This window comes from Artibeus jamaicensis, unplaced genomic scaffold (genome assembly GCF_021234435.1).
Source record: "Artibeus jamaicensis isolate MK-2021 breed Jamaican fruit bat unplaced genomic scaffold, CSHL_Jam_final scaffold_461, whole genome shotgun sequence".
Lineage (NCBI taxonomy): Eukaryota > Metazoa > Chordata > Mammalia > Chiroptera > Phyllostomidae > Artibeus > Artibeus jamaicensis.
Genome location: NW_026522045.1, coordinates 9,501,402 through 9,521,255, shown reverse-complemented (window position 1 = coordinate 9,521,255; position 19,854 = coordinate 9,501,402). Strand labels below are relative to the sequence as shown.

Genomic DNA, 19,854 nt, shown 5'->3' with positions numbered 1-19,854 from the left:
CCTCCCAGGTTTAAAAGGTAAGGAGTATCTTCTTTTTTAATGTGTTTTTCCAGCTTGAGGTGAATTTCTAGCAGTCCAGGGCTCTCCTGGGGCATAGTGTTAGGGGGAGACTCTGTGTTTAGGGGACAGTGAGTTGATTTATGTTTCCCTTTTGGCCAAGCCCCCTTTGCAGTCTTTGTTTCTCAAAGACTGAAGCAAATAGTGGTTCAACTCTCCTGCCTTCCACACTCAGCAGTAGAGGGGAACCTTGGCTCTGTATGGTCTCTTCCCCTGCTGAAACCAGCCCACTGAGTAGGAAAAATCCGCATCCCTGCTGTCATCATCGTTCCATTCTGGTGATGTTTTGGGGCCCTTTCCATTATCTTTTCTGCCCATACTGGGTCCTAGTAATGTATTTCCTAACAAAGATACATTACCTGTAGCAACACATTCTGCCAATAGCTGGGTAGCCCTTCAGCCTTTTGTTGGTGATTGGTCCAATGTTACCCAATAGGTAATTTTGTCAAAGAACTCCTCTAGCTATACTAAATCTAGAAACATTTTAAAAAAAATCTCCTTGTGACAGAATGAGCTATATGTTCTCCTGACTATTTGAACAATGTTTCGATATCCACAGGAGATCAAGGGCAGACACTTGGACTTCCTGGCAGACCAGGACCTAAGGGACAACCTGGATTGTACAGTAAGGTCCTACTTTTGGGGTCACTCAGAACAAGTTTACTTTTTTTAAAATTTCTTTATTGTTGTTCAATTACAGTTGTCCTCATTTTTTGCCCATTACTTTCCCTTGCCCTACTTACCCACTCTCCCACATTCAATCCTCCCCCACCAATGTCTTTCTCCATTGCTCCTTTATACATGTGCCTTGACTTGACACATCCCTTTCTTCTCCCTGTTATCAACCCCCTCCTCCCCTCTGGTCACTGTTAGTTTGTTCTTTATTTCCATGTGTCTGGTTCTATTTTGCTCACTTGTTTGTTTCATAGATTGGGTTCCACTTATAGGTGAGATCATATGGTATTTGTCTTTCACTGCCCGGCTTATTTCACTTAGCATTATACTCTCCAGTTCCATCCATGCTATCACAAAATGTAGGAGCTCCTTCTTTCTTTCTGCTGCATAGTATTCCATTGTGTAAATGTACCATAGTTTGTTTTTTTTTTAATCCACTCATTTACTGATGGGCACTTAGGCTGTTTCCAGAATGTGGCTATTATAAATAATGCTGCTATGAACATAGGGATGCATAAGTTCTCTTGAATTGTCGTTCCAGGATTCTTAGTGTATATTCATTCCCAGCAGTGGAATTACTGGGTCAAAAGGGAGTTCCGTTGTTAGTTTTTTGAGGAATTTTCATACTGTTTTCACTGTGGCTGTACCAATCTACATTCCTACTAACAGGGGACAAGTGTTCCCTTTTCTCCACATCCTTGTCACCACTTGCTGTTTGTTGTACTTGAAAAACAATAAAAAATGTTGAAAAATTATAACTACTTAAAAAAAAAGATGGCCCTTCTGACTGATGTGAAGTGGTATCTCACTATAGTTTTACTTTGCATCTCTCTGGTAGCTAGAGATGTTGAGCATTCCTTCATTTGTCTGTGGGCCCTCTGTATGTCCTCCTTCGAGAAGTGTCTGTTCAGGTCCTTTGCCCATTATTTAGTTCGGTTGTTTGTCTTTCTGGTGTTGAGTCACATGTGTTCTTTATATACATTTTTTGGATATTAATCCTTTGTCGATGTATCATTGGCAAATACTTCTCCCACACAGTCAGTTCCCTTTTCATTTTGATGATGGTTTCTTTAGCCATACAGAAACTTTTTAACTTCATGAAGTCCTGTTTATTTACTTTTCCTTTACTTCCCTTGCCCATGTACCAAAAATACTGCTACATGGAATATGTGAAATTTTACTGCCTTTGTTTTCTGCTAGGACTTTTATGGTATCACAACTTACATTTAAGTCTCTTATTCATTTTGAGTTTATTCTGATGAATGGTGTAAGGTCTAGTTGAATTTTTTTGCATGTAACTGTTCAGTACTCCCAACACCATTTATTGAAAAAGATATTTGTACTTTATTGTATGCTCGTGCCCCTTTGTGAAATATTGACTATAGAGGGAGAAATTTGGGACTTCCACCAAGATGGAGGCATAGGTGGAAACATTGTGCCTTCTTGCACAACCAAGTTTAAAAACAACAAAGTTTTAGCAACAAAATATGCAGCTAAAAGTTTTAGCAACAAAATATGCAGCTAAACCAATTGAACTATACGGAAGTCTGAAAAAAACAAACCACTCAACCAGATCGGTAAGAAGGGCAGAACAAGCAGTGGAGCGGGGTTGGGCAGGAAAGATCCACCAGACCAACCCAGGTGCACAATCCAGGCACACAACCCAGGCGCGCAGGCAGCCGAGGATGAATCCCAGGTGTGGAGTAGCAACGGGTGGACCCACTGAGGGCACAAGGCAGCAGGCTGATCTTGGTCACACAGTCTTGCACAGATAAACCAGGTGAAGGAACTAGCAGTGAGACAGATGGCGCAGGCCCTCGTGGTGGGAAGCAGCAGAGGGGACCACTATTGTCCCTCTCTGACCCTGCCCCACATACAGTGTCACAACCCATCTACCTGGGTAGCCCCACCCTGATGAATACCTAAGGCTCCTCTGCTCATACATAAGAGGTGCAAACAGATCAAAACGTGGCTCAAGAAGAACTCAGAGTCCCAGAGCCCACAAATCTAAGTGAACAAGAAATTGCCCACCTATCAGATGCACAGTTCAAAACACTGGTGATCAGGATGCTCAAAGAACTGGTTGATTTAGTCACAAATTAGAGGAACAAATGAAGGCTAAACTAATTGAAATGAAGGGAAAGGCACAGGAATCCAATAGTGATGGAAAGGAAACTGGGATTCAAATCAAGACAGTGGATCAGAAGGAAGAAAAAAAATGACCAAACAGAAAAATATGAAGAAACAAGAATTCAAAAAATGAGGAGAGGCTTAGGAACCTCCAGGACATCTTTAAACGCTCCAACATCTGAATTATGGGGGTACCAGAAGGGGAAGAGGAACACCAAGTGGAAATCTTATTTGAACAAATAATAAAGGAGAACTTCCCCAATCTGGCAAAGGAAATAGACTTCCAGGAAATCCAGGAAGCTCAGAGAGTCCCAAAGAAGTTGGACCCAAGAAGGAACACACCAAGGCACATCATCATTATGTGAGCCAAGATTAAAATGAAGGACAGAATCCTAGAAGCAGCAAGAGATAAGGGGACAGTCAGCTACAAAGGAGTTCCCATCAGACTGTCAGCAGATATCTCAAAAGAGACCTTGCAGGCAAGAAGGGGCTGGAAAAAGGTATTCCAAGTAATGAAATCCAAAGACCTACAACCAAGATTGCTCTGACCAGCAAAGGTTTCATTTAGAATGGAAGGGCTGATAAAGTGCTTCTCGGATAAGGTCAAATTCAAGGAGTTCATCATCACCAAGCCCTTATTATATGAAATGTTAAAGGGACTTATCTAAGAAAAAGAAGTTAAAGAAACATGAACAGTGAAAGGACAGCAAACTCACAGTTATTAACAACCACACCTAAAACAAAAGGTACATGGGTTGATGTAGAGAATTTAAAAATTTGTAATGCAGCACTTTTTGGCTAAATACACATTTTTGAAATGTTACAATGACACTAAACAAAGTACTCCTGAACTGTTTTTAACTTCTGAGCAATAATAAAAAGAAATGGAGAATCATTTGAGAATGAGGAAACCTTTAACCAGCTCTACTGAATTTGTGGGCTTGTTCCAAGATTGCAGAATTCTGTTTTAGATTCTCTGAGCTTGCTTATTCTCATGCTCTCTCCCAAGGCACTTCATGTTTCTTTTACTTATGCAGGAAGTTCCTCTTATTAGACAGTTCTTTCAAAGGGATCTAGTTGGTCGTGTCTGAACATCTTTGGGAATAATGAGTTTTGCTTCTTTTTTAAGAATTGAGATACACCAAAAAATATGGCATTTGTTCTTTAGCTCACTTTTCTTTTTTAATCAGTGATTATGTTGGAAAGGTCCAGGCAGAAATACTAAGCATTGGTTGTTTTGGTTATTTGGTTATAAAATATTTAGAATAATCAGTGATCAGCTTGACCTTGGAAATCTTTTTGGAAGTACCATGGGAAGATCTGAGGAGGAAACTTGATGGACCACTGATACCTGAGTGCACACAGGTCGGGGCTCTGAAGTACTCTGTCTTACACTTTCATGTGCCCATGCCTGTGCACACAAATGCATGAGGTGGCTGACGAGGCCCAGCAGAGGGTGCCTGAGTGGGAGGGATGCCCACTGGTGTGCTGTGTTGGAAGGAAGCCTTCAGGATGCTGGCTGTGGTGATGGGTGATGCCAGGAGGGCCCTGGGGGAACTGAACAGAGCAGAACAGTTGTCCTTGTTTGAAAATGGGTGGGTGTGTACTTAGGAAGATTTAGATTCCACTAAAGAAGTTGATACATCTGAAGTCATTGTAAATGAGACGTTTTATTGCCTTGTTAGCCTCTGGTTCACTTTTATTTGGTCATATGGGTGTGTTTTGTTTTGTTTTCAGTAGCCTGAGCGTGACTTGTTTTCTGTCATTTCTCCGTGGGGTGTGATTGCTAATACATGCATTCTAGTGTACAGTTCCTCCAGAAGTCTGTCTGCCCTTGATGCCTATGCCCAGATGGAGCTCTGTGGCTCAGACACATCACCCCAAACGGGTCCCGCTTCATTTAAACCAGTCATAAACTGGTTTCTTAAAAGATACATGCCACTATTACTTCACAGCAAACTCAAGAAGTTTTGCTGTCTACATGTGAACTTCTCCAGAAAAACTCATGACATTTTTCCTTTGGGGAATTATGTCTAAATCCTAGTGACATAAAAGGCAGACCTGCTTTATTTCAATGTAGAGTTTTACATTTTTTCTTAAATAGCCAAAGCCCATCTTTCCCGTTTTCTAAGTTGAGGACATTGTCAGGTACTAGGGAGATAAAAATGTATAAGCTTATCTAATGTGGTTTTTTTTTTTACCAGTGTTTACCAATGCTATTAAAATGAAGTAATTTAAATAAAATAAAATAAAATAAAATAAAATGGGCATAATAAGAGAATTTACCTCAGAGCTTTGGTGAGGAATCAGGGAGGATCAAGGTAATGCATATAAAAGCCCTTAGCACAATGTCTGGCACATAGTAAGGTGCTCAAGAAATGTTACCCATTATATCATTACATGTTAGCTGAGGAAACATATTTGCAAAATTTTCTGTTCCTCATAGTTCTGGGGCCTGGTGTTCCATATTGTACTTATTGATGTGCACATTTGTAAAGTGTTCATGTTTGTATAACAGGTGTATGTTTCCCAGGATCTGTATTCATATTAATTCATTTCCTGAAACATTTATATTGTCCATCTGCTCTGTTTATTCTTTCCTTTGGTCTGGCCCATACTGTTCTTTTATGAAAGCCAGCAGGTTCTCCAGAACGAGGGCCCAAACAGGGTCTGAGCCTATAGGGAGACTGTGTGATTCATCTCTCAGGCAATAGAGAAGAAAGGGTCCAGATAGAAGAAGCATAGGGGCATTGCCTTTTCTAATTTCAAATCTGGACTATGAATGCCTGATCATTAAATTATCCATTTCCTTTAGTATCTCAGGTAATAAAATCACAATTACAAATGCAATAAGGAGCACATGTCAAGATGGATACATTTCAGAAATGTTGAGAGAGGAAAAAAAGCAAGTACCGGAGGAATATACTTGGTATGATTCCATTGTTAAAGGTCCATACACAAGCAAAAACAACCAATATATTGTTTGGGATACAAATATATATGGTCAAACTGATGAAAAGGGAATGGTGAACACAAAATTTAAAAGTGGGTGCCTCTGAGAGGGATGGAAGGTGGTGGGATCTGTGAAGGGCATGCATACAAAGGTAATGCTATCTTTTTTTCTTAAATAATTGTGCGTTGGAACAATGTTCATTGTATCTAGATTATTTTTTACATATGATTTCTAAATATTCTTCCGCTTTTCTCAATATCTGTCTTTGAGTTGGTCATAGAAATCAGTGTAAAATGATGATTTACCTCTAAGGAAACTTTCTAGAGCAATTTCTGACTCCATAATACCTTTAGTAAAGAATTTGGATTTTTAAATTTTTAACTTTTATTAGTATTTATTTTATGCTGAGTTTACTCCTGGGCCATAAGCTTTTGTTTCTTCAGTTTCTTCTGGGATATCTTTTTCTTCTGTGCAACTTCCTCTTCTGGTTTAGGAACAATCTGCTCTTTTTCAGTAAATGTCCTCTCAGTCCAGCAGGGAGGGCTCATGTGTGTATTGATTCTCCATGAGCACTGTAATTCTACACCACATCTTGGGAGCCTTGTTCACCTGGATGTGCTCAATGACCAGAGAATCTACACCTTAACCCTTAAGTTCAGCATTACTCTCTGTGTTTTTAATCACATGCAGCAAAAAAAAATCAGCACTCTTCTTGGGCCACTGACCCTGTGTCCAGCCCCACTGTTTGGCCTGGGCACACCTACCAACCCCACCATTGTATCAATGGAATGGGACACACTGCTTCTTTAAAGTGACATCCTTCAGATACTTGGTGGCTTTTCGAATATGCATACCCTTGATGGCCTGGGCAGTTTTACGAGTGTTCTTAAAGTGAACATGAAGATTTGAACCTCTTGATTTGCAGGATTTTGTGGGGTTTTCTTGGTCAAGTGAATAGTGAATCATTTTCAGAGGTCACCTCTGGTGACTTTTGGGAAGAGTTAATAATTTCAAAATACACTATTCATTTATATATTTGTACTGAATATTTAGAGGCTGAATATGTATATTTAGGGTTTTCTAAGGCTCTGACACTGGAATGAGTTGGAAAAATATGTCACCTTGCATTTTCATATGCTCACTTAAAGTGTCTTAATGAGTTTTTTTTCTACTTGAGGTCAGTTAATACCTTTATTTCAAGTTTAATGGTAAACTGTTGTGATTATACAATAAAGAAACAGGTAAAAAGAGGAGGTGGTTCCAAACGTTGAAATGGAAATTTTTATAATCTGTGTGCTGCCCACAGTCTATTATATATGGTGTCTCATTTAGTGGTTTTGCATAATTTCCGCATTTATATTTTTTTCAGGAAATAAACTGATATGTCTCTTTTCAAATTTTTACTTTTGTGAGGATGAAAAATAGTTCAAAGGTTTTTCAATAAATACTTGACAATATTATAAGTAACATCATGTGGCTTGGCAACAAGTTCTTCTTTGTATTTTTTAATTTGTTTCTTTTTTGGACCTGTAATAATTGGAGACTTTTCTTGAAATTAATTTTTTCTTCTCTATATTCTCTCAGCATTTAATTAATTAATTAATTAAAGAGCTATTAAAAACATCACCAGTCTACCATCTTTCTTTACAAGTTTTCATGGATTTACCTTTACTATTCCTTACCTAAATATGAGAAATTCAGCATTAATATAGTCAGGTTGTCAAAAATAAATGCAACTAATGTTTTTGGATTTTCTTGTCACAAACAAAAAATAAAAATCTCAACCACCAGAACAGTTTATCAACCACTTTGACTCTATTTCTCTTCATTTGAATATCTTCTAAAATATACCAAAATAATAGTACATTTCTTCCATGCTGAAAGTATAATATGAACTTCTACATTTGTGTGTATGGCTTTTATGTGTTTTTTTCATCAGAAGTTCTATCTATATATCCAATGTGTGCATTAAAATAAATCTGTTAGCAGCTGAATTTTTGCTTTGAACATATTATAATAGAAATCATTCTACAAACAAAATACTTGTAAAGCAGTATTAAAATCTGAGCAAACAAATATTCTGTGTCTACTCTAATACATGACTATTCTCTTTGGCCAAAGAAGAAGGAGGGATTTAGTACAGAGAAATTTGTTCTCTAGCCTTAATTAAACATGCATGCAGCTAATATCATGAATTACCTATGAACATATTTCCCAGTTGTCCTAGAATATCTAGAAGTTAGCTTTATAAGACATCAGGAGGCACAGTGTCCTGGGCACCTCCATTCTGACCCAGCATGTTTATTCTGACTAGTCTATTCTGACTAGTCTATTCTGACTAGTTGGAGACTCTGCCCCATTTCGATCTGTAACTTTTTCTGAACAACAACATCAGATATAACTGGCTAACTTAATAAAATTTGCAAAAGGAATAATAGATTTAAAAACACTTTGGGAAACTGCAATTCCAGGTGCTGCAGTCATGCCTTTTTTTTTTTTTTCCGGATTAGGAGGAAATCTAAAATACTTCCATTGCCAGGGAGATTGGGGAGCTAGAACGTTTCAAAGCTCTATCCCAATTAAATGCAGCACCTGCTAGGATGGGGGAGTCTCTGAACCCTGTTAGCTACTTCATCTGCTGGCTGCCAAAGAAGAATGAAAGGAGAAGAGCCCTCTGTTGGTGTCTGCTGGGCTGGCAACTCCCTAACCGTTTCCATTTTCTGCGTAAATGTCTGTTTTTCCTGAGAGAGCCTGGCCCTCTGCTGGGTACACAAAGTCCGTGCAGCTCTTTTTATTTGTTCTTCACAGGTTTTCCAGGTCTCCAGGGCCCTGCTGCCCACCGCTCCACCCCCCGCCCCGTGCCCCAAGACTCTCTTTGCCGTCAGTCATAGCAGGACAGCCTGGAGACTCTGGGAGACCTGGCTTAGATGGAAAACAAGATAAAGACAGGAAGCCCAAAAGGGAGCTGGCCCATACCTTTTGTCTGAAGTTTGGGAAGGTCCCATATACAGTCCAGCTCCATCTCTATGGCTGTAAATGCATGGGCCTGCTTGGCCTCACATCCCTCACCCAGCCAGGACATGGATAGGAATAGGCTTTATTTTATTAAAAAATATTTCGGAAGGTCTGGGCACTGGGACCCCACAGACCGCAAGATAACATTCTCAGGCATGGGGATGGGCTTTGGCTTCCTATCAATCCCAAGGCTTTCAACAGTGGCCACTTCCTGCTTACCTACCCTTACTCATCTCTCTTCCCATCTCATCCCTAGGCTGTCCAGGGCCCCCAGGGCCCCCAGGTACCCCTGAGCCATCCTCTGATCAGGGTGATCCTGGAGACCCTGGCTTCCCTGGAATTCCAGGCCCTAAAGGGCCCAAAACACCAAGGAATTCCAGTTTTCTTTGGCCTCCCTGGAGAACTAGGACTAAAAGGTATGCCTTCTTGTTTGGCAGGCTGCTGGGCCCTTTCCCATTCTACAATCAGACATGTCTCCTTCCTATAGCCCTGTGACGAGAGGCCAGTTGATAGTGCTCTTCCCACCCTCATCTCAGCCTAGTCTATACTCGCCACCAGCAGCACCACCATGCCAGGCCTTGACTTGCTTTCCTTTGAAATTTGCCAGGCGTGAGAGGTGAGCCTGGCTTCACAGGGACTCTAGGCAAGGTTGGGCCACCTGGAGACCCAGGATTACCTGGGATGAAGGGGAAGGCAGGCCCAAGAGGTGAGTTGAGAGCATGTGCTGGAATGGTTCAAGGGAGGGGTTTGGGGGTCACATTCCCTCAGGAGTCACTGCACACCACTCCAAGAAAGCCTAGAGGCCTGAAACCGCTCAATTAAGCAACTCCAGGAATGTAGTTTAGGGACACTTCTGCCTCCATCAGCTCCTAGGACTGAAAACCACTACTACTTTGCCACCATGTATCTCTCCACTGATCTAGCCATTCTGCATTCGTGGGTATTTGTGTTTGTACTCAGATCACTACTCACCCATTTGCTCAATCCAGAAATTAAGAACCATTTTTTCTCATCCTTTACCACCACCTCTGTTACTCACAGACATCCAGTCCATTAGCAAGCTCTGAGGACTGTATCTCCTAAATGTGCCTTGTATCCATTCATCTCTTATCACCTCCACCACTACTATCCAGGTCCAAGCCATTGATGTTCCCCAGATGAATCACTGCAGTGACCTGCTAACTGGTCTCCCTGCTTCTGTTGTGCACCTTTCCCAACAGTCACTTCTCCACACTGTGGTGAGAGAGACCTTATAAAAACTTAAATCATCTACTGGCTTCCCATGGCATACAAATTAACTATGGCCACAAACCCCTATCTAATGCCTCCTTACCCTTTTCAGGTCACTGTGCTGTTGCCACACTAGCCTCTCAGTTAACTAAAAACACCTGGCCACAGGGCCTTTGCACATGCTACTTCTACTTCCTGGATTACTCTTGTACCACCACCACTCCCAGCTCTTTTTAATGCTTCAATGGTCTCAACTTAAATGTTACTGCCTATAAGATGCTCCTTATCACTCTCTATAAAGCAAGTTCACCTCATAACTCTCTGTCCTGCCTGCCATTGCCACTTCACTGTTTATTTCGTTTGTAGTACTTCTCACAATGTGCAGTCAAATTAATGATATTTGTCAGGTACCATAATGTCCATAAACATCTTATTCACCGCTATATCCCCTAATTTTAAGCAGTAGGCACTTGAGAAATAGTTATTCAGTAAATTAGTAAGCAAATTGGCTTTAATAGTAAACCAGCTACCTAGGTTTGGGGTTCTAGGCTGTGATACCAACTGAACCTCTGGGATTGGAGGTGTCCCCTCACCCTCCTTCGCACTGTGCTCTTATCAGTGAGTGAGTAAACCAACCATCCAAGCCCCCAGCCAAGTTTCAGACTACCAAACTTACCACAAACATTTACTGACTTGCCTACCATATACTAGGCCCTGAGAAAACAAAATAAATACAACTTAGGTCCTGCCCTCAAGGAGCTACCAATCCACTGTGTAGGTGGATGGGTAAAGAGGACATTGGGTAGTATTCAGTGGGGGCTGTGAGGACAAAGAGGAAGGGCAGACAGCTAGTGATTATGAGGCAGAAAGGAAGGCTTCCAGGCACCAACCCTGGCTGCCTCCTTGGCATTTGCCTGACATTTTCACACACACCCACCTGCCCAAAGGCTTTTCTGGCCCCCAAGGTGCTCCTGGCCAAACATCAATTACAGAGAACATTCAGGCTCTTCCTGAACCCATGGTTCTACCAGGCATTGATGGCATCCCTGGTCTCATGGGAGATCCTGGAGTTCAAGGCCCTGTAGGCCTACAAGGTAAGGATTGTGCCTGAGAAAGGGGGACTGAGACACCCTGGCTGAGAGGCTGAATAATCTGTCTGGGAAGCCCAGCTTCAAGGGAGTGCCTTTCTCAAGCACTCCCACAGAGCTCTCAAGCTTCTTGGCAGGCGGGCCAGCAGAACCAGCAGTTGTTCTTGTTTTTAGAGAATGTGTGGGCAGAGCATAGCAGCTACTCTGGACTGCTTGACCCTTACTAACGTGCTGCTGAGAGAAGGAGGGAGTGTGGTGGAGGATGAAAAGCAATAGCGAAATCCCAGGGCTTGGAGAAAGGAAACCCAGTTTATAATCCATTTTCCCCCAACTAGAGTAAATTAGCAGTCTCTCTGGGCTTCCATGTCCTCAATTCTGAGATGAGATGCCAGCAATGGCCTTGCATTCTTCCCAGCATTGTTGGGAAAATAAGAGGAAGGGATGAAGAACTAAATATGAAGTGAATCAGAATGGCTAAGTTTAGAGGGCAGTCCCAGGGCACAGATGCCCCATCATGACCTAAGGACTAGCTCAGGAAGCTCGGCCCTGAGCTCAGTGTGTGCTGCAACATGATGGCCTGTGCGCCCTCTCCTGGTGAGTCCTGGGCATGACGTACAAGTCCCCTTTTTCAGGAGGGCTCCTCCAGACCCTCCATATTCAGTACCACACACTGTGGGCCTTCTGTCTTTGTAGGCTCCAAAGGTTTACCTGGCATCCCTGGCAAAGATGGTCCAAGTGGGGTCCCTGGCCCACCTGGGGCTCTTGGTGTTCCCAGTCTTCCTGGACTGCTAGGCCCTCCAGGATATGAAGGTCTGGCAATGTCGACACTAGGAGCAGAGGGCTTCTGTGAGGGTTTAGGGCTTGGTTGTGAGTAAAAAAAATCTCAAATTTGAGAATTAGGAAATCTGGTGGTAAAGTCTGACACTGCCCAGAGGCTAGAAAACTGGGTTCTAATTCATTCCATCTGAACCTGTGAAGGATTAGAGTCCTACATTCTTGAAGACAAAGTCCTGTTTCAAAGCCTTTTCTGGCTTGTCTTCCAGCTCTTAAGAGCCCTGACTCTATTGGATAGTATGGCCCCCTGCGCTGCATCTCCCCTTTTCTACCCAGGGGTTCTGATGTGGATGGGAGGGGGGTGGTTCAAGAGATAAGTTTGAGATCAGATATATTGTTCTGCTACTTACTTCCCATCTTATATCAGAGATAGCAAATCTCTAAGTTTGGTTGTCCTGAGTAGAGAACAGTTCTGAGGCCCATGGGGAAATGGTATGATCATTTGCCATGGGCAGGAGAGGAGGGTGTGATTTTGCCCCACTAATCCCCACTCTGCTTTTGTTGCCTCTGATTCAACCAGTAAAGGTACTTACTTACCTCCTATGAGAGCCTTGGCCTGAGAAGTAAACCCCTCCACCCCCTCTTAAGAGAACCCAAAGCCAGGCAACTGTGGGATAGAAATTGCATAGTGTGCTTTTTAAAATGGGAATTCTGTAACTGGATATAGTCATCCCCCATTACCTGCAGGGGATACATTCTGAGACCCCCAATGGATGCCTGAAACCACAAAGAGTACTGAATTCTATATATAGTGGTTTTTTTCCTATATACACATACCAATGATAAAGTTGAATTTAGAAATTAGGCACAGGACTTCCGCCAAGATGGAGGCATAGGTGGATGTGCCGTGCCTTCTCACACAACCAAGTTTAGAGACAACTAAATATTAGCAATAGAAAACACAGCCAGAACACAGAAAATTGAACTTTTCGGAAGTCCGTTAACAACAAATTCTTCAGCCTGACCAGTAAGGGACGAAACCAGCGGCTGGTGAAGCGGGATTGCAGAGGAGGACTTGGTCAGCCGGACTCAGGCGTGGAATCCAGACGCGCGGAATCCAGGCGCAGGGTTGGACCTAGTAAGTGACTGAGCGAGCCACCAGGCAAGCGACCACGGGGGAGACAGCGGAGGAGCGGTGCTGCGTGTTGACTGTGGTCGCACATTTGTGCGCGGGTGGACAGGCGAGGGAGTGAGCGGTTGGACCGGGGCCGGCGGGTCCCAGCGGCAAGAGGCAGTGGAGGGCACCGCCATTTCCCCGCTCTGACCCCACCTCCACATACAGCGTCATAACCCAGCGACTCTGAGTGGCCCGGCCCTGGTGAACCACCTAAGGCGCTGATCCTCACCCAGCTGTGAGAAACAGCAGAGGGGGTCGCCATTTCCCCGCTCTGACCACGCCCCCACATACAGCGTCACAACCCAGCGACCTGGGAGTCCAAGGCACCGCGTCTCGCACTTAAAGGGCCAGAACAGACCAAAAATGTCGTAAGATCTCAAAGCCCCAGAGCCCATAAATCTAAGTGATGAAGAAATAGCAAAACTCTCAGACGCACAGTTTAAAACACTGGTCATCAGGACCCTCACAGAACTGGTTGATTATAGCCACAAATTAGACAAATATATGAAGGCAAAACTAATTGAAATGAATGGAATTGCACAGGAAACCAATAGCAATGAAAAGGAAACTGGGACTCAAATCAATGGAGTGGACCAGAAGAAAGCAAATAATGGCCAAACAGAAAAGAGTCAAGAAGCAAGAATTCAAAGAAATGAGGAGAGTCTTAGGAACCTCCAGGACATCTTTAAACGCTCCAACATCCGAATTATAGGGGTACCAGAAGGGGGAAAGGCACAGCCACCAGTGGAAAACTTATTTGAACAAATAATAGAGGAGAATTTCCCCAATCTGGCAAAGAAAATAGACTTCCAGGAAATCCAGGAAGTTCAGAGAGTCCCAAAGAAGTTGGACACAAGAAGGAACACACCAAGGCACATCATAATTACATTAGCCAAAATTAAAATGAAGGAGAGAATCCTAGAAGCAGCAAGAGCTAAGGGGACAGTCACCTACAAAGGAGTCCCCATCAGACTGTCAGCAGATTTCTCAAAAGAGACCTTACAGGCAAGAAGGGGCTGGAAAGAGGTATTCCAAATCATGAAATCCAAAGACCTACAACCAAGATTGCTCTATCCAGCAAAACTTTCATTTAGAATGGAAGGACAGATAAGGTGCTTCTCAGATAAGATCAAATTCAAGGAGTTCATCATCACCAAGCCCTTATTATAGGAAATGTTAAAGGGACTTATCTAAGAAAAAGAAGTTAAAGAAACATGAACAGTGAAAGGACAACAAACTCACAGTTATTAACAACCACACCTAAAACAAAAGCAAACTAAAAAGGACAGCTAGATCAGGAGTGGAAACATAGAAATGAAGATCTCAAGGAGGGTTAGCAACAGGGGAGTGGGAGGAGGAGAAGGGGGGAGAAGGTACAGAAAATAAGTAGCATAGACAGTAGATAGAAAATAGATGGGGGGCAAGAATAGCATGGGAAATATAGAATCTAAAGGACTTGAGACACATGGTCATAAACTAAAGGGGGGGTAATGGTGGGGATGGGGGGGTAGGGTGGAGGGGAATGAAGGGGGGAATAGAACAGCTGTAACAGCATAATCAATAAAAAAATTTAAATTAAAAAAAAGAAATTAGGCACAGTAAGAGATTAACAACAACAATAATAAAACAGAACAATTACAACAATATACTGTAATTAAACTTATGTGAATGGACTTGGGGTCATTATTAGGCAAAATAGGGGTCATTTGAACACAAGCGACCTGGTAACTGAGATGGCTACTAAGTGACTAACAGGCAGGGATCATATACAGTATGGAGATGCTGGACAAAGGGATGATTCATGTCTTGGTCAGGACAGAACAGGATGGTGCAAGATTTCATCATGCTACTCAGAATGGCATGCAACTACTTAAAACTTATGAAATATTTATTTCTGAAATTTTCCATTTAATTTTTTTCGAACTGTGTTTGACCACAAGTAACTGTAACTGCAGAAAGCAAAACCCCAGATAAGGGGGACTACTCTACACCTAAACTGGTGTCCTAGCTCCATACTTGCTAGCTGTGGGACCTTCAAGCCTCCGTTTCCTCATCTATAAAGTGAGGTGATAAAATTGTGCCTTTCTCAACACTCAGCATTAAGCAAGTGGCTACTATTATTATTGACCTTAACTGGCTCACCCCTTTTCTGCCCTTTTCCTCTCAGAACCTCCAGGAAAACAGGGCCCCTTTGGCAAGGTTGGATTGCCTGGACAGAGCATGAGAGTAAGCTACACATTGGTGAAGCACACCAGTCAAAACAGGTGCCCCTCTGCCCCTCCGAGATGACCCAGCTGTGGGTAGGTTATAGCTTGCTGTTCGTGGAGGGGCAGAAGAAAGCCCATAACCAGGACTTGGGTAGGTACTGATTCTCACAGCCAGTCCTGGCCATCTGTCCCCACGAGAACCAAGAGCCATGCTCTTTGCTCTGCCCAAGTCTTGATGGGCTCACTCTTGGGTAGTGGATTACAAGCATCAGCTCTGGAATCAGGTCTGTGTTCTAATACTAGCCATGTACCTGGAGACAAGTTATTCAACTTCTTAACTTTCTACTTTCTCCTGAATGGAACAAGGCTAAATCTACTACCTATCTCATGAGATGGTATAAGGATTACATGAACCATCCAATGTAAAATGCTTAGAACAACGTTTGGCACATAGTAAGCATCAGAAAATGTTAGCAATTAGTAGTAGCAATAATAAGATGACCTGTGAGGCAAGGATAATTACCCAAGAATTAATTGTGCTGTCTACAGGTAGGCTAATTCTGAAAAGCAGACTCACTCTATTAAATTCTAGTTTTACAAAGCAAATTAATTAAGGGGACATTTTCAGTTTATAAAAATATTATTTTCAGCCCTGGATGGTGTAGCTCAGTGGATTGAACGCGGGCCTGCAAACCAGAGGATCGTGGTTCGATTCCCAGTCAGGGCACATGCCTGGGTTGCAAGCTGGTTCCCAGCAGGGGATGCACAAGAGGCAACCATACATTGATATTTCTCTCCCTCTCTCCTTCCCTTCCTCTCTAAAGATAAATAAATAAAATCTTAGAAAAAGTATGCATCTTAAAAAATATATATTATTTTCATTATCAAACTACCCTGGTGCATTAAAAATAGGATTTGACTAACAGGCTTCAGTGCATGTAGTGTTCCAGGATGGTAAGGAGAGGTGTCCCTGTCCTGGTACAAGTGGTTAGATGTAAAACCAAACCACCATCCCACTAAATCCTAGTAGCCCTGGGCATAGTCCCAGCCCTACTTCTGCCTACCTTATCTCTTTCCAGGGTTTTCTGGCTTCTGCCTGCTGCACTTCAGCACCATGCCCTTCATCTACTGCAACATCAATGAAGTGTGCCATTATGCCAGGTGCAATGATAAGTCCTGCTAGCTCTCCACCACTGCCCCCATTCCCATGACGCCCATCAGCCACTGCTCTGTGTGTGAGGCACCCTCACAGGCCATTGCTGTGCTCAGCCAGGATATCACCATTCCACAGTGCCCCCTGGGCTGGCACAGCCTCTGGATTGGGTACTCCTTCCTCATGGTAAGGCCCCTGCTCCAAGTGTAGAGACAGAGGGCAGGGATCTCTGGGAGGGTCCCTCAGAGTTGACTTCCAGGCTCAAGGGACACCAGGCAGAAATCAGTTTGAAAGAAAGGAAAATGGTTGGCCTGGGCTTGCCTAAAGGCCAGTGAGCCCAATTCTGCATGAATGACAGGTAATTACAGGCATGAGTAGAAAAGAGCAGTTTGCACCCAGTGGTTCATGGGTGAGAATAGCTATGAATCACAGGCTGGCCAGTGAGGGACAGGGTGTCCCCACTTAGGGCTGGGACATACTCCCACTGGTCAGGATGGGCATGGCCCTCCCTTCTCTTCTGCCCACTTTCCCTCTAGCCACTGCTACCTCCTCCCAAAAGGCTCAGATGAGGGCATGCTATGTTTCCATATCCTTGCTGGGGTTTCTGCTGCCTTGCCATTTCTGATAAGAAGTCAATGTCCAATCATGCTGTGAGGTTGCTTAGCTCAGACAATCTGTAAGCCCAAGGAAGCATAAGGCCCCTCAAATAACATTCCATAAATAACTGGGGACATTAAATAAATGAAAAGGCAAGTTTACGGCCAGGATATCTCCCAGGGCAAACCAGTGTGCATCCACAGAAGTACCTGCTTCACCAGAGCTTCTTCGCTAAATCACCAGGGGTGAAATGGTGAGAGAGTGTCTTTGATGAATTACCAAACTGCAGTCTTACATTAGTGTACCTACCGGGGTTGAGGTATTTCCATTCTTGCTTTATCTTTGTGAATTGGGCAGTTTGTCCCAATTTAATGTAGAATCATTCACCTATCAGTCTGTCTTGTCCACTGAGATTTCACAAGGAATGTACAAAAGTTATATAGGAAATCTCATGTACTTTGCTCATATGAGTGCTATTAAACCCTTATGCAAAATCTCTTTTACTGTACATATAATCCTAACATAATATATATGTACATAATATATATATATTCCTGAACACGTGGAAGGGTGGGAATTTGGACTGCATAGTAAGTCATCTTGAAGCAATCAGACATGCCTGATGAAAGGATTAAAGAGGGAGAAAATTATTTAAAGACCCCCAAGAACTCTACAAGCTGTGTCTCTTGGTACAGGGTTCCTGCATCATCCTCCAAAGCAAAACCTGATATTCACAGTGACAAGTGTGGGTCATATGCAAATTGTAAAATACAGTGTCTTCTGTTTGGTAAGGCAGGGTAATGTGTCATTCATGCTAGAAGTTTTCTACTTTAGGAGCAAAATGAGAAAGTTTGATGCTTCATTTATTAGGAAACGTCACTTTTATGGAGAGATACTTTGCCAAAGTTCTGCAAAGTAAGTTGTTACTGTGTGTTTGACTTAGGCATTTGTCCCATTGGCCATTTGCTGACCCAGATGTATATGAGGCCTCCCCCCCCATCTCCTGTGGTCCAGATAATAACCCAGCTGAGGTAAGGGGGAGGGGACAAGAGTAGGGAGAGGGGGCTTCTGTCTATGGGTACAGTGACCAGAAATTATCAGCTTATGAGTGGCACTGATGAGGAAAACCTGGAAGTGAGTGCTATAGGAGCTTCCTAAAGTGAGAGCCAGAATGTCAGGCCAAATCTGAGGTCAACATGTACACAGCAGGTAATAAACACTGTATGTCGCCCTAGAGGTTGTGGTACAGATTCAAAATATAAGTTGTAATGAAGGTAAATTCAGAGTAAGAGCTAATAATAGATATGCTGGGAGAGGGCTGATAATTTAACCACTTTGTGAAATATTCTGTGCTCCTTCCCTTCTTGGCATATACCACCAGGGTCTTGGAGTAAACAAAGTGCTCTAAGAACAACTGCATTTTGAAACCTATTGATTTTTTCATAATTCAGCCTTTCTTATGCTTATGTATCCATGGAATTTGGAGGGTGGAGCAACAGCGCACCTTACCACCACCCCCCGCCCTGAGGCACCAGCAGTTTGGGAAATGTTGGTTGAGATGTTGGCTGCAGCCTATGCACAGTGGGGTGGGGGGACACCAGAGATCTTGGAGGAGATGTTTTGGGTCCTGAGGCTACTACAAAGGAGGATGAGAGGCCCAGGTCCTAAAATATAGCCTTTGGTCTGCTGGCCAGACACTGGGTTGAGCAAAGGGGCCTAAGCTTAGGAATGAAGCACCTGTCCATCATCTCCCATGGGTCCAGCTCCCATCTCACCGTTGTTCATTTCAGCACACTGCTGCCAGTGCTGAGGATGGAGGCCAGTCCCTGGTCTTACCTGGCTCCTGCCTAGAGGATTTTCACACCACTCCTTTCATTGAGTGCAGTGGTGCCTGGGGCACCTGCCACTACTTTGCCAACAAGTATAGTTTCTGGCTGACAACAGTGGAAGAGTGGCAGCAGTCTGGGGAGGAACCTGTGCCAGAAACATTGAAAGCCGGGCAGCACCACACCCTAGTCAGCTCCTGCCAGGTGTGTATGAAAAGTGTATAGGGTGGCCCCTGCCACTCTGCCCCTTTCTCTCCCTTCCCCCACACAGTGGTCACCTCACAAACCCAAATGATCTCAAAAAGGAAGGCCTATGTCCGTTTGCCTATCTGCCAAGTTGTACACTGGAGTCTTGTTTGGGCTGGACTACTGGACAGTAGTTATGTAAACCCTCAGACCCAATGGGTGAGCCCTCCCTGCTGAAATCTACTGTCCCATTTCTATCAACTTGGCACTACTGTTTGATTCAAATGTTTGTGTGACTATTCATGGCTACCTCAGAAAGACCAGCTGGGCTGCCAGTTTCTTAGACTGCTAGTTTTCCTCACTATCTTGATCACAAAGTGTTTCTATAGTAGCTGATAAGTCATTTCTTCATGTCCAGAGGTCACCACACAGTATTGAGCTTAAACCAGAACCCAGTGTCTCCACATGAAAAAAAAGTTATGACTGAGCATTCATGAATGACTCAAGTCTGCACAGACAAGCCCTCACTTTTTAAGGAAACCCACTGTGACTAGGCAGGCAGCAGAGAAAGAATGAGGTGCTAGCCAGTAGCCCAGGGTAGACTTTGACTCCTTCGAGAATGAGTATGACTGGGCCCCATATTACTTAGGGAAGTTTAAAGGCCAGCAGCCAAAAAAGGCTCATTAACTTCATATTGTCCTAGACAAATCACAGCCTCCTTACTGTCTCCCTCCCCAGGCAGAGACCTATGACTTGGCCTGGTCCAGAGTAGTATAGAGGATGCAT

At 43.3% G+C, this 19,854-nt stretch overlaps 1 protein-coding gene and 1 pseudogene across 1 annotated transcript; one reads left to right on the top strand and one right to left on the bottom strand.

The window, feature by feature from the left end:
• Positions 1–598: 598 nt before the first annotated feature.
• On the top strand, positions 599–19,107 carry COL4A6 (collagen type IV alpha 6 chain). The gene is given in 13 exon segments (XM_053657474.1): positions 599–682; positions 3,347–3,362; positions 8,624–8,664; positions 8,667–8,752; positions 9,085–9,192; positions 9,194–9,246; positions 9,438–9,536; positions 11,008–11,154; positions 11,842–11,958; positions 15,267–15,347; positions 15,350–15,457; positions 16,386–16,645; positions 18,847–19,107. Coding segments are annotated over 13 exon segments (1,461 nt in total).
• Positions 6,226–6,848, bottom strand: LOC128626222 (60S ribosomal protein L17-like; annotated as a pseudogene).
• Positions 19,108–19,854: the final 747 nt, after the last annotated feature.